The sequence below is a fragment of the Protomyctophum parallelum genome (assembly GCF_964188405.1).
Source record: "Protomyctophum parallelum genome assembly, chromosome: 1".
Taxonomy (NCBI): Eukaryota; Metazoa; Chordata; class Actinopteri; order Myctophiformes; family Myctophidae; genus Protomyctophum; species Protomyctophum parallelum.
The window spans coordinates 105,424,511-105,439,510 of NC_139697.1; the positions used below are offsets into that span (position 1 = coordinate 105,424,511).

The 15,000-nt window shown below is 49.7% G+C and overlaps 1 protein-coding gene across 1 annotated transcript in view; it reads left to right on the top strand.

Annotated features, from left to right (window-relative positions):
- The window catches only part of ltbp3 (latent transforming growth factor beta binding protein 3), a gene marked incomplete at its 3' end in the record, with an annotated part of 56,272 nt that overhangs the window by 12,294 nt on the left and 28,978 nt on the right, over positions 1-15,000 (top strand). Inside the window, exons 4-11 of the mRNA XM_083761748.1 lie at positions 372-458; positions 3,323-3,439; positions 4,001-4,156; positions 6,871-7,005; positions 8,724-8,737; positions 10,335-10,401; positions 11,575-11,652; positions 12,335-12,463. Coding sequence (XP_083617874.1) covers positions 372-458; positions 3,323-3,439; positions 4,001-4,156; positions 6,871-7,005; positions 8,724-8,737; positions 10,335-10,401; positions 11,575-11,652; positions 12,335-12,463 — 783 coding nt within the window. The remainder of the gene's footprint in view (positions 1-371; positions 459-3,322; positions 3,440-4,000; positions 4,157-6,870; positions 7,006-8,723; positions 8,738-10,334; positions 10,402-11,574; positions 11,653-12,334; positions 12,464-15,000) is intronic.

Genomic DNA, 15,000 nt, shown 5'->3' on the forward strand with positions numbered 1-15,000 from the left:
CGAAGAACGACTGACATTTTTAGAATCTGATCTCAGGTCAGAATGGTTTAATCAGACCCAGTGTGTGTCCCAGTGGAAACCTCGTATGAATCTGACCTCAGGTCAGAATGGGTTAATCCAGTGCGATTTACAGTAAGCAAGAACAACACATGGCAATACATCACATAGAAAAGTAGATCATGAGTCATATGTATAAGCTGAGAACGTATCAGTGGAATATCTACATAATGAAACTATGCATATATACTGTATGGTGCTATGTCTAACTATGCACTGTAATATATACTATATACTGTATGGTGCTATGTCTACATAATATGCTATAAGTCCACATGATGAATGGGTTCTTGTCTCATTAATCCAACCCTCAGACGCCTCAGTGAAGCAGACCATAGTGGAGGACTATGGATCCACCTGCCCCCAAGGTTACAAGAGATTCAACTCCACCCACTGCCAAGGTAACCCCGCCCCTAACCACACCCACTGCCACGGTAAACCCGCCCCTAACCACACCCACTGCCAAGGTAACTCCACCCCTAACCACACCCACTGTCAAGGTAACCCCGCCAGCGCCGTATCCGGCACTTCACAGATGGGGGGGACGAATCCGAACCGGCCCACATGCACGGGCGCGAAGCGCCCGTGCATGTGGGGCGATTCGCACGGGCGCGAAGCGCCCGTGCGGAAAAAAATCGGGTATTTGCGATTATAAAGTCGTTATTTTCGGGTAAAAACGGGTCTGCACAGCAGAAATAGCCTAGTGCAAATCTTACCTTTTTGATGAGCCTGCCCGAGACATACACGGCTTTAACCAGCACTGGGCATAACATATAAACAACTTCCTGAATCCTATCCAAGTTCCCCCATAGAAATACATTGAAATCTCCACTATAGCAGAATCACACGCACTCGCACAACACTGACAGCGAGTCAGCGGCGGCCGCATGGTCCAAGTGCCTGCCCAATTTGAGGCTTTTTTATTCCCCGTGGCCGGCGGCCCAAAACGGTTCGCGGCCCCGAGTGGGCCGCTCCGCGGCCCGCCGGGGACGTGTCCCCGGGGACCCCCGTGGTTCCTACGGCCCTGAACCCCGCCCCTAACCACACCCACTGTCAAGGTAACTCCACCCCTAACCACACCCACTGCCACGGTAAACCCGCCCCTAACCACACCCACTGCCAAGGTAACTCCACCCCTAACCACACCCACTGTCAAGGTAACCCCGCCCCTAACCACACCCACTGCCACGGTAAACCCGCCCCTAACCACACCCACTGCCAAGGTAACTCCACCCCTAACCACACCCACTGTCAAGGTAACCCCGCCCCTAACCACACCCACTGCCAAGGTAACCCCGCCCCTAACCACACCCACTGTCAAGGTAACCCCGCCCCTAACCACACCCACTGCCAAGGTAACCCCGCCCCTAACCACACCCACTGCCAAGGTAACCCCGCCCCTAACCACACCCACTGTCAAGGTAACTCCACCCCTAACCACACCCACTGCCAAGGTAACCCCGCCCCTAACCACACCCACTGCCAAGGTAACTCCACCCCTAACCACACCCACTGCCAAGGTAACCCCGCCCCTAACCACACCCACTGCCAAGGTAACCCCGCCCCTAACCACACCCACTGCCACGGTAACCCCACCCCTAACCACACCCACTGCCAAGGTAACTCCGCCCCTAACCCCACCCACTGCCAAGGTAACCCCGCCCCTAACCCCACCCACTGCCAAGGTAACTCCGCCCCTAACCCCACCCACTGCCAAGGTAACCCGCCCCTAACCACACCCACTGCCAAGGTAAACCCGCCCCTAACCACACCCACTGCCAAGGTAACTCCACCCCTAACCACACCCACTGTCAAGGTAACCCCGCCCCTAACCACACCCACTGTCAAGGTAACCCCGCCCCTAACCACACCCACTGCCAAGGTAACCACGCCCCTAACCACACCCACTGCCACGGTAACCACACCCCTAACCACACCCACTGTCAAGGTAACCCCGCCCCTAACCACACCCACTGCCAAGGTAACCCCGCCCCTAACCACACCCACTGCCAAGGTAACCACGCCCCTAACCACACCCACTGCCAAGGTAACCCCGCCCCTAACCACACCCACTGCCAAGGTAACCCCGCCCCTAACCACACCCACTGCCAAGGTAACTCCGCCCCTAACCACACCCACTGTCAAGGTAACTCCACCCCTAACCACACCCACTGCCAAGGTAACCCCGCCCCTAACCACACCCACTGCCAAGGTAACTCCACCCCTAACCACACCCACTGCCAAGGTAACCACGCCCCTAACCACACCCACTGCCAAGGTAACCCCGCCCCTAACCACACCCACTGCCAAGGTAACCCCGCCCCTAACCACACCCACTGCCAAGGTAACTCCGCCCCTAACCACACCCACTGCCAAGGTAACTCCGCCCCTAACCACACCCACTGCCAAGGTAACCCCGCCCCTAACCACACCCACTGCCAAGGTAACTCCGCCCCTAACCACACCCACTGTCAAGGTAACTCCACCCCTAACCACACCCACTGCCAAGGTAACCCCGCCCCTAACCACACCCACTGCCAAGGTAACTCCACCCCTAACCACACCCACTGCCAAGGTAACCCCGCCCCTAACCACACCCACTGCCAAGGTAACCCCGCCCCTAACCACACCCACTGCCACGGTAACCCCACCCCTAACCACACCCACTGCCAAGGTAACTCCGCCCCTAACCCCACCCACTGCCAAGGTAACCCCGCCCCTAACCACACCCACTGCCAAGGTAACTCCGCCCCTAACCCCACCCACTGCCAAGGTAACCCCGCCCCTAACCACACCCACTGCCAAGGTAACCCCGCCCCTAACCCCACCCACTGCCAAGGTAACTCCGCCCCTAACCCCACCCACTGCCAAGGTAACCACGCCCCTAACCACACCCACTGCCAAGGTAACTCCACCCCTAGAAATTCAAAGTATTTCCTATTCGGCTGTTTACGGTAATGAAAGTATTCAGCGAGTCGCCTCAGAAACAAGGAAGTGATCAAATGGAATCAATGTTGGCGTAGAAGTAGAGCATCGTCTGTTTCTCAAATGTTTTCAAAAACATTCTTGAAAGTCATGTTGTTTAGTTAAATGACATTGTGTGTTAGTTTACAGTTATGTGTGTTAGTTTACAGTTATGTGTGTTAGTTTACAGTTATGTTATAATAGATAATGTGATATTTGTCTAGCAGTATGCTATAATGTTCTAATAATCGATAATGTAATATGTGTCTATGTTATAATAACAGTAATAATGTGTTTCCAGACATCAACGAGTGCTCCATGCAGGGCGTGTGTCAGAACGGAGACTGTCTGAACACTCTGGGAAGCTTCAAGTGTTCCTGCAAGGCTGGATACGCTCTGGACCGGAACCGCTGTCTGGGTGAGTTCTGTACGCTCTGGACCGGAACCGCTGTCTGGGTGAGTTCTGTACGCTAAGGACCGGAACCGCTGTCTGGGTGAGTTCTGTACGCTAAGGACCGGAACCGCTGTCTTCTGTAGTTCTCTAAGGAACAGATGTGTAGGTGGGTTCTGTAGTTCTTTAAGGAACAGATGTGTAGGTGGGTTCTGTAGTTCTCTAAGGAACAGATGTTTAGGTGGGTTCTGTAGTTCTTTAAAGAACAGATGTTTAGGTGCAGGGTTCTGTAGTTCTGTAGTTCTTTAAGGAACAGATGTGTAGGTGGGTTCTGTAGTTCTGTAAGGAACAGATGTTTAGGTGCAGGGTTCTGTAGTTCTTTAGTTCTCTAAAGAACAGATGTGTAGCTGGGTTCTGTAGTTCTCTAAGGAACAGATGTGTAGGTGGGTTCTGTAGTTCTCTAAGGAACAGATGTGTAGAGCAGGGCCAGTGTTTTGAATGTTAAGTGTTGTTTTCTCATGACTTGTTTCTCTGTGCGTGCATGCGTGTGTGCGTGCGTGTGTGTGTGTGTGTGTGTGTGTGTGTCAGAGTCCCCCGTGGAGCAGGGTCAGTGTTTCCGCATGGTGTCAGAAGCGGGTCGCTGTGACCACCCGCTGCCCACCCCGCTGTCCCAGGAGATGTGCTGCTGCACGGTGGGCAAGGCCTGGGGAGGAGGCTGTGAGCGCTGCCCGCAGGTTGGCACAGGTAACGACCACAGGCTGGCACAGGTAACGACCACAGGCTGGCACAGGTAACGACCACAGGTTGGCACAGGTAACGACCACAGGCTGGCACAGGTAACAACCACAGGCTGGCACAGGTAACGACCACAGGTTGGCACAGGTAACGACCACAGGCTGGCACAGGTACCGACCGCAGGCTGGCACAGGTAACGACCACAGGCTTGCACAGGTTACGACCACAGGCTGGCACAGGTAACGACCACAGGCTGGCACAGGTACCGACCACAGGCTGGCACAGGTTACGACCACAGGCTGGCACAGGTAACGACCACAGGCTGGCACAGGTAACGACCACAGGCTGGCACAGGTACCGACCACAGGCTGGCACAGGTAACGACCACAGGCTGGCACAGGTACCGACCACAGGCTGGCACAGGTAACGACCACAGGCTGGCACAGGTAACGACCACAGGCTGGCACAGGTAACGACCACAGGCTGGCACAGGTACCGACCGCAGGGCAACTGGAGCTCTGTGCTTTTAGCCGTTTGGGCGACCCAAACGGCCGGGGGCTGGACCCAAACGGCCGGGGGCAGAGCCAGCATGAGTTCTGGTCAATAAATAAGCACACAGTCAAGGTCAATCATAATCACATACTGTACACACAGAGGACTGTGGGGCCTCAGCAAATGAGTAACACAGTATAGAAGCACCACATTTTGGTACAGTACGTAACATGACAAAAAGTAAGTACAGAAATTACACTGCAGACACTAAGACGAATAAAATGAATGTTACACAATACGACTCATGGTTCAAGGATGTACTTTATGGTTACATCTTGTGTCGGTACACAAAAAGTATTTTTTGTTTGGCTTCCTTACAGACAGATAATATAACAGCAAACAGAGGGATGTGTTATACATTGACAGACAGATAATATAACAGCAAACAGAGGGATGTGTTATACATTGACAGACAGATAATATAACAGCAAACAGAGGGATGTGTTATACATTGACAGACAGATAATATAACAGCAAACAGAGGGATGTGTTATACATTGACAAACAAGCATACATACAACAAAACAAAGGTCAACATGTGTGTTGTCTTTATATTCTGTGTTTTTAGTCTATGTGTTTACTTACTGTTTTTACCTATGTACTGTACAGCACTTTGTGGCAGCTATGGTTGTTTTAAATGTGCTATATAAATAAAGTTGAGTTGAGTTGAGTTGAGAACATTGCGCAAACAAACATCCCAACAATAATGAACAACAAGCAATACAGTAACAATGGAAATAAATTAACAAACAGACACATAACAGCAACTTAATGACCCTGTTCAGACAGATATACCTGTCTCTACTGTCCACTGTCTGTCCCTCAGACAGATATACCTGTCTCTACTGTCCACTGTCTGTCCCTCAGACAGATATACCTGTCTCTACTGTCCACTGGCTGTCCCTCAGACAGATATACCTGTCTCTACTGTCCACTGTCTGTCCCTCAGACAGATATACCTGTCTCTACTGTCCACTGTCTGTCCCTCAGACAGATATACCTGTCTCTACTGTCCACTGTCTGTCCCTCAGACAGATATACCTGTCTCTACTGTCCACTGTCTGTCCCTCAGACAGATATACCTGTCTCTACTGTCCACTGTCTGTCCCTCAGACAGATATACCTGTCTCTACTGTCCACTGTCTGTCCCTCAGACAGATATACCTGTCTCTACTGTCCACTGTCTGTCCCTCAGACAGATATACCTGTCTCTACTGTCCACTGTCTGTCCCTCAGACAGATATACCTGTCTCTTCTGTCCACTGTCTGTCCCTCAGACAGATATACCTGTCTCTACTGTCCACTGGCTGTCCCTCAGTTGATGACAACTCCACAACACGTATTTTGCTGCCAAAACTGTGCATTTGGACTGTTCTCCCAGAACATATTGGAGTGATGAGTTATTAATGGTGGATTCAAATCCTTTATATTCTTCTTTAAATGTAGGGAAGAATGATTCTCTGATGTCTTTATATTTGTCGCATTGTAACAGAAAGTGTAGCTCCGTCTCCACCTCCCCTTCAGAGCAGAGTGAACACAGTCTGTCTTCTCTAGGCAGCCACTTCTGTCTGTGTCTGTGTGTCTGTGTCAGTTCTGTCTGTGTCTGTGTGTCTGTGTGTCTGTGTGTCTGTGTCAGTTCTGTCTGTGTCTGTGTGTCTGTGTGTCTGTGTCAGTTCTGTCTGTGTCTGTGTGTCTGTGTGTCTGTGTCAGTTCTGTCTGTGTCTGTGTGTCTGTGTCAGTTCTGTCTGTGTCTGTGTGTCTGTGTCAGTTCTGTCTGTGTCTGTGTGTCTGTGTCAGTTCTGTCTGTGTCTGCCTGTTTCTACTGAGTCTGTACATAGTCAACATCTTCCTCAGTGTTGGATCAGTAACAGTGGTCAGGTAATTTGCCACTGTGTATTCTCGGTTGAGGGCCAAATAGCATTCTAATTTACTTTTGTTGTCTCTCTCTCTCTCTCTCTCTCTCTCTCTCTCTCTCTCTCTCTCTCTCTCTCTCTCTCTCTCTCTCTCTCTCTCTCTCTCTCTCTCTCTCTCTCTCTCTCCCTCTCTCTCTCTCTCCCTCCCTCTCTCTCTGTCTCTCTCTCCCTCCCTCTCTCTCTCTCTCTCTCTCTCTCTCTCTCTCTCTCTCTCTCTCTCTCTCTCTCTCTCTCTCTCTCTCTCTCTCTCTCTCTCAGCGTCCTTCAGTAAGATCTGCCCAGCGGGGAAGGGCTACTTCCTCCAGAACGTCCGAGAGTTCTTCTCCTTCACTCCTCACATCTACAGCGTCCAGGAGAAAGGCCGAGGGAAGCCCGACAAGACGCAGCAGGAGGGTGAGTCCTCTGCCAAAGTCACCCATTTAACACAAAGAGTGCCACCTGCTGGACGAAAGTGGTGGCGCTTGGGGTGTGCGTTGTGAGATTGTAGATCTGCTATTTTCAGCATGCGACCCAGCATAAAACTGGATCTCTTGTCCACTAGTCCCTTCCTAACATTTTAGTCTAGTTTTTATTTGTTGACGAAATTGTCAGTATGTTTAGTCTTAGTTTTAGTCATCATGGATTCGTTTTTATTTAGTTTTTATTTAGTGTTAGTCAGTGAAAAAAGGTAGTCGACGAACATTTTTCGTCTTAGTTTTAGTCGACGAAAACAACACTGGTGCTGAGTAGAGCCATGGAGCAGTCAGTGAGGGGGGAGTGGCTAAGCGGTGCTTGCATGTGAAGGTGAGGAGGAGTGAGCATGTGAAGGTGAGGAGGAGTGAGCATGTGAAGGTGAGGAGGAGTGAGCATGTGAAGGTGAGGAGGAGTGAGCATGTGAAGGTGAGGAGGAGTGAGCATGTGAAGGTGAGGAGGAGTGAGCATGTGAAGGTGAGGAGGAGTGAGCATGTGAAGGTGAGGAGGAGTGAGCATGTGAAGGTGAGGAGGAGTGAGCATGTGAAGGTGAGGAGGAGTGAGCATGTGAAGGTGAGGAGGAGTGAGCATGTGAAGGTGAGGAGGAGTGAGCATGTGAAGGTGAGGAGGAGTGAGCATGTGAAGGTGAGGAGGAGTGAGCATGTGAAGGTGAGGAGGAGTGAGCATGTGAAGGTGAGGAGGAGTGAGCATGTGAAGGTGAGGAGGAGTGAGCATGTGAAGGTGAGGAGGAGTGAGCATGTGAAGGTGAGGAGGAGTGAGCATGTGAAGGTGAGGAGGAGTGAGCATGTGAAGGTGAGGAGGAGTGAGCATGTGAAGGTGAGGAGGAGTGAGCATGTGAAGGTGAGGAGGAGCACAAATGTTCCAATCGCGATCACCGGATATTCAGAAAAGACCTCCGAAACATCGACGCTGACTCGTTGAACACCACAGACGGCGCCGCGGTGTCCGAGAGAAAAGAAAAGGAGCGCAACGGCGTGCGGCTGAAACATATTAAGCTAGTGGCTAATGAGAAACATAAACGGTGCGGGCGAGGCCCTATAGCAACCGTACACAGCAACCGGAGCGGCTCCAGACATGGGAAATATTATAGCGATATTAAACCCCTTTGAGACGAGCCTGCTCGCTTTGAGCGCCTCGCATAATCAATTTATTAAGACGAGTATATACGTCCTCAGGATCAAATGTGTTAATGCTGCTGTGTCAGTGTGTGTCTGTAGTAATGCTGCTGTGTCAGTGTGTGTCTGTAGACATGCTGCTGTGTCAGTGTGTGTCTGTAGTAATGCTGCTGTGTCAGTGTGTGTCTGTAGACATGCTGCTGTGTCAGTGTGTGTCTGTAGTAATGCTGCTGTGTCAGTGTGTGTCTGTAGACATGCTGCTGTGTCAGTGTGTGTCTGTAGACATGCTGCTGTGTCAGTGTGTGTCTGTAGTCATGTGTCAGTGTGTGTCTGTAGTCATGCTGCTGTGTCAGTGTGTGTCTGTAGTAATGCTGCTGTGTCAGTGTGTGTCTGTAGTAATGCTGCTGTGTCAGTGTGTGTCTGTAGTCATGTGTCAGTCTCTCGTCATTGACTCAGTCGTCTATGAAACCATCTTGAATTCACAACTGATAACTTGTTCTGTTTTCTCTTGTGTTCTCTTTTCAGAAATCAAGCTCCCGGTAAGACTTCACACCTGCTGGGTGACAGAGACATAATTAAGCCTTCACACCTGCTGGGTGACACAGACATAATTTAGACTTCACACCTTTTGGGTGACAGAGACATAATTATTAAGACTTCACACCTGTTGGTGACAGAGACATAATTAAGCCTTCACACCTGTTGGGTGACAGAGACATAATTAAGCCTTCACACCTGTTGGGTGACAGAGACATAATTAAGACTTCACACCTGCTGGGTGACAGAGACATAATTAAGACTTCACACCTGCTGGGTGACAGACATAATTAAGACTTCACACCTGTTGGGTGACAGACATAATTAAGACTTCACACCTGTTGGGTGACAGAGACATAATTAAGACTTCACACCTGCTGGGTGACAGACATAATTAAGACTTCACACCTGTTGGGTGACAGACATAATTAAGACTTCACACCTGTTGGGTGACAGAGACATAATTAAGACTTCACACCTGCTGGGTGACAGACATAATTAAGACTTCACACCTGTTGGGTGACAGACATAATTAAGACTTCACACCTGTTGGGTGACAGAGACATAATTAAGACTTCACACCTTTTGGGTGACAGAGACATAATTAAGACTTCACACCTGTTGGGTGACAGAGACATAATTAAGACTTCACACCTTTTGGGTGACAGAGACATAATTTAGACTTCACACCTGCTGGGTGACAGAGACATAATTAAGACTTCACACCTGTTGGGTGACAGAGACATAATTAAGACTTCACACCTTTTGGGTGACAGAGACATAATTAAGACTTCACACCTGTTGGGTGACAGAGACATAATTTAGACTTCACACCTGTTGGGTGACAGAGACATAATTAAGACTTCACACCTGTTGGTGACAGAGACATAATTAAGACTTCACACCTGTTGGTGACAGAGACATAATTAAGACTTCACACATGTTGGGTGACAGACATAATTAAGACTTCACACCTGTTGGGTGACAGAGACATAATTAAGACTTCACACCTGTTGGGTGACAGACATAATTAAGACTTCACACCTGTTGGGTGACAGAGACATAATTAAGACTTCACACCTTTTGGGTGACAGAGACATAATTAAGACTTCACACCTGTTGGGTGACAGAGACATAATTAAGACTTCACACCTGCTGAGTGACAGAGACATAATTAAGACTTCACACCTTTTGGGTGACAGAGACATAATTAAGACTTCACACCTGCTGAGTGACAGAGACATAATTAAGACTTCACACCTTTTGGGTGACAGAGACATAATTAAGACTTCACACCTGTTGGGTGACAGAGACATAATTAAGACTTCACACCTTTTGGGTGACAGAGACATAATTTAGACGTCACACCTGCTGAGTGACAGAGACATAATTAAGACTTCACACCTGCTGGGTGACAGAGACATAATTAAGACTTCACACCTTTTGGGTGACAGAGACATAATTTAGACTTCACACCTGCTGGGTGACAGAGACATAATTAAGACTTCACACCTGTTGGGTGACAGAGACATAATTGCAGCTCCTGGAGGTTGTTTTTATCACCTGTGATTTGTGTGATGATGTGTTTCCACCAATCAGGAGAGACCTCCGGAGACCACCACCACTCAGCAGACCACCGTCAGCACCAGCGGACCCCGTGTGCCAGGTAGGTCACATGATCTTCATGACCCTGTGTGTGTGTTTGTGTTAGGTAAACATATTTGAACTCGGGTGGGACCCCGCAAAAATATCCATATTTGACCTGGGTTGGGGACTTGGCGGATTGGCAGAGCTTCCTGTGACGTCTGTATCGGCACTGTGACAATATAAGAGGCGGCGCGGGCAACACGTTCCTGCTGTGGTTCACTGTGCGTGAAGAATGTTCTGCTGGACGAGGCGTCCGAGCCGTGGGCTAGAGATCAAAATGTTACACGGCTACCGTCTCCACGGGGACATGGGTCCGATTCGCTTCGGCGTCTTCAACACGGTGTCCTTGCGCCGGGTCGATTCGCCCCCCTGTGACCCTCCGGAAGACGACATAATTAAGACTTCACACCTGCTGGGTGACAGAGACATAATTTAGACTTCACACCTGCTGGGTGACAGAGACATAATTAAGACTTCACACATGTTGGGTGACAGAGACATAATTAAGACTTCACACCTGCTGGGTGACAGAGACATAATTTAGACTTCACACCTGCTGGGTGACAGAGACATAATTAAGACTTCACACCTGTTGGGTGACAGACATAATTAAGACTTCACACCTGCTGGGTGACAGAGACATAATTTAGACTTCACACCTGTTGGGTGACAGAGACATAATTAAGACTTCACACCTGCTGGGTGACAGAGACATAATTAAGACTTGACACCTGCTGGGTGACAGAGACATAATTAAGACTTCACACCTTTTGGGTGACAGAGACATAATTAAGACTTCACACCTGTTGGGTGACAGAGACATAATTAAGACTTCACACCTGCTGGGTGACAGAGACATAATTAAGACTTCACACCTGCTGGGTGACAGAGACATAATTTAGACTTCACACCTGCTGGGTGACAGAGACATAATTAAGACTTCACACCTGCTGGGTGACAGAGACATAATTAAGACTTCACACATGTTGCAGGGGGGGGCGAATCGACCCGGCGCAAGGACACCGTTCATTGTCAATGGAAGCACAGCGACATGAAGATGCAAAGACACAATGACGCATGTAGCTGCTCCACCATCTTTGCGTCTGCCTGTGGTGTGAACGCATCGTCCGTCTGTCCACGGTGGCTATGAACTCATCAGTAAGTCTGTATCTGTTCCGTTGTGCTTCCACAGTGGCCAAGCCCACCCCCCCGCCCATCGTCCGGGTGCATCCGGGCTACGACCCTCTGGAGACCCAGACCCAAGTCTCAGGTGAGTTACACCTTACATTAACCCATTCTGACCTGAGATCAGATTCATAAGAGGTTTCCACATGAACACACACTGGTCTGATGATTCCCATTCTGACCTGAGATCAGATTCTAGAAATGTCAGTCGCTCTTCGATTTTTCAAAAAATAGCAGACCTACCACAGAGTGGCGCGATATGAGCTTGTAGGTCTGCTATTTTTTTTTGTAGGTCTGCTATTTTTTTTTTGTAGGTCTGCTATTTTTTTCTGGAATGTTCTAGTGTTTAGTCTAGTTTTAGTCGACTAAATGTCATACGATTTTAGTCGACTAAATCTACAGTTGATTTAGTCGACTAAAATGTGTTTTGACAGGCCTTGATTTCGTTGTAATGACATATTTTACACTTTGGTTGCATGCTGAAAATAGCAGATATACAATCTCGCATTGTGAGATTGTATATCTGCTGTTTTCAGCATCCGACCCAGCATAAAACTGGATCTCTTGTCCACTAGTCCCTTACTAACATTTTAGTCTAGTTTTTATTTGTTGACGTAATTGTCAGTATATTTAGTCTTAGTTTTAGTCACCATAGATTCGTTTTTATTTAGTTTTAGTCAGTGAAAAAAGGTAGTCGACGAACATTTTTCGTCTTAGTTTTAGTCGACGAAAACAACACCGGTTGTTGTATTGTTCTCTCTGTGAAGCAGAGACTGACGAGTGCAAGCTGAGCCGGAACATCTGTGGTCGTGGAGAGTGTGAGAACAGCCTGAGTGGATACACCTGTCACTGTCACCCTGGTTACAGGCTCCACCCACAGAGAAACATCTGTATAGGTATGTCGCCATGGTTACAGGCTCCACCCACAGAGAAACATGTGTATAGGTAATCAATGTCTCTACTCCCTTCTCTAAAACACCCTGGACAACGCTCCACACGTCCCAGACTCTTCTCCCTTCTCTAAAACACCCTGGACAACGCTCCACACGTCCCAGACTCTTCTCCCTTCTCTAAAACACCCTGGACAACGCTCCACACGTCCCAGACTCTTCTCCCTTCTCTAAAACACCCTGGACAACGCTCCACACGTCCCAGACTCTTCTCCCTTCTCTAAAACACCCTGGACAACGCTCCACACGTCCCAGACTCTTCTCCCTTCTCTAAAACACCCTGGACAACGCTCCACACGTCCCAGACTCTTCTCCCTTCTCTAAAACACCCTGGACTACGCTCCACACGTCCCAGACTCTTCTCCCTTCTCTAAAACACCCTGGACAACGCTCCACACGTCCCAGACTCTTCTCCCTTCTCTAAAACACCCTGGACACCGCTCCACGCGTCCCAGACTCTTCTCCCTTCTCTAAAACACCCTGGACAACGCTCCACACGTCCCAGACTCTTCTCCCTTCTCTAAAACACCCTGGACAACGCTCCACACGTCCCAGACTCTTCTCCCTTCTCTAAAACACCCTGGACAACGCTCCACGTGTCCCAGACTCTTCTCCCTTCTCTAAAACACCCTGGACAACGCTACACGCGTCCCAGACTCTTCTCCCTTCTCTAAAACACCCTGGACACCGCTCCACGCGTCCCAGACTCTTCTCCCTTCTCTAAAACACCCTGGACAACGCTCCACGCGTCCCAGACTCTTCTCCCTTCTCTAAAACACCCTGGACAACGCTCCACACGTCCCAGACTCTTCTCCCTTCTCTAAAACACCCTGGACAACGCTCTACACGTCCCAGACTCTTCTCCCTTCTCTAAAACACCCTGGACAACGCTCCACACATCCCAGACTCTTCTCCCTTCTCTAAAACACGCTGGACAACGCTCCACACGTCCCAGACTCTTCTCCCTTCTCTAAAACACCCTGGACAACGCTCCACACGTCCCAGACTCTTTTCCCTTCCCTAAAACACACTGGACAACGCTCCACACGTCCCAGACTCTTCTCCCTTCTCTAAAACACCCTGGACAACGCTCCACACGTCCCAGACTCTTTTCCCTTCCCTAAAACACACTGGACAACGCTCCACACGTACCAGACTCTTCTCCCTTCTCTAAAACACCCTGGACAACGCTCCACACGTCCCAGACTCTTCTCCCTTCTCTAAAACACCCTGGACAGCGCTCCACACGTCCCAGACTCTTCCCCCTTCTCTAAAACACCCTGGACAACGCTCCACACGTCCCAGACTCTTCCCCCTTCTCTAAAACACCCTGGACAACGCTCCACACATCCCAGACTCTTCTCCCTTCTCTAAAACACCCTGGACAATGCTCCACACGTCCCAGACTCTTTTCCCTTCCCTAAAACACCCTGGACAACGCTCCACACGTCCCAGACTCTTCTCCCTTCTCTAAAACACCCTGGACAACGCTCCACACGTCCCAGACTCTTTTCCCTTCTCTAAAACACCCTGGACAACGCTCCACACGTCCCAGACTCTTTTCCCTTCCCTAAAACACACTGGACAACGCTCCACACGTCCCAGACTCTTCTCCCTTCTCTAAAACACCCTGGACAACGCTCCACGCGTCCCAGACTCTTCTCCCTTCTCTAAAACACCCTGGACAACGCTCCACACGTCCCAGACTCTTCTCCCTTCTCTAAAACACAGTGGACAACACTCCACACGTCCTAGACTCTTTTCCCTTCTCTAAAACACCCTGGACAACGCTCCACACGTCCCAGACTCTTCTCCCTTCTCTAAAACACCCTAGACAACGCTCCACACGTCCCAGACTCTTCTCCCTTCTCTAAAACACCCTGGACAACGCTCCACACGTCCCAGACTCTTCTCCCTTCTCTAAAACACCCTGGACAACGCTCCACGCGTCCCAGACTCTTCTCCCTTCTCTAAAACACCCTGGACAACGCTCCACACGTCCCAGACTCTTCTCCCTTCTCTAAAACACCCTGGACAACGCTCCACACGTCCCAGACTCTTCTCCCTTCTCTAAAACACCCTGGACAACGCGCCACACGTCCCAGACTCTTCTCCCTTCTCTAAAACACCCTGGACAACGCTCCACACGTCCCAGACTCTTCTCCCTTCTCTAAAACACCCTGGACAACGCTCCACACGTCCCAGACTCTTCTCCCTTCTCTAAAACACCCTGGACAACGCTCCACACGTCCTAAACTCTTCTCCCTTCTCTAAAACACCCTGGACAATGCTCCACGCATCCCAGACTCTTCTCCCTTCCCTAAAACACCCTGGACAATGCTCCACACGTCCTAGACTCTTGTCTTATCTGTCTCCCAAACTGTGGCATTTATAACAATCCGATCATGTAGACAAAGGTTGTCTTGGCAACGTAAAGCTGGCCGGGATAAGCCCACTTCCGGTCGAGGCAAAATCTGGCTTTT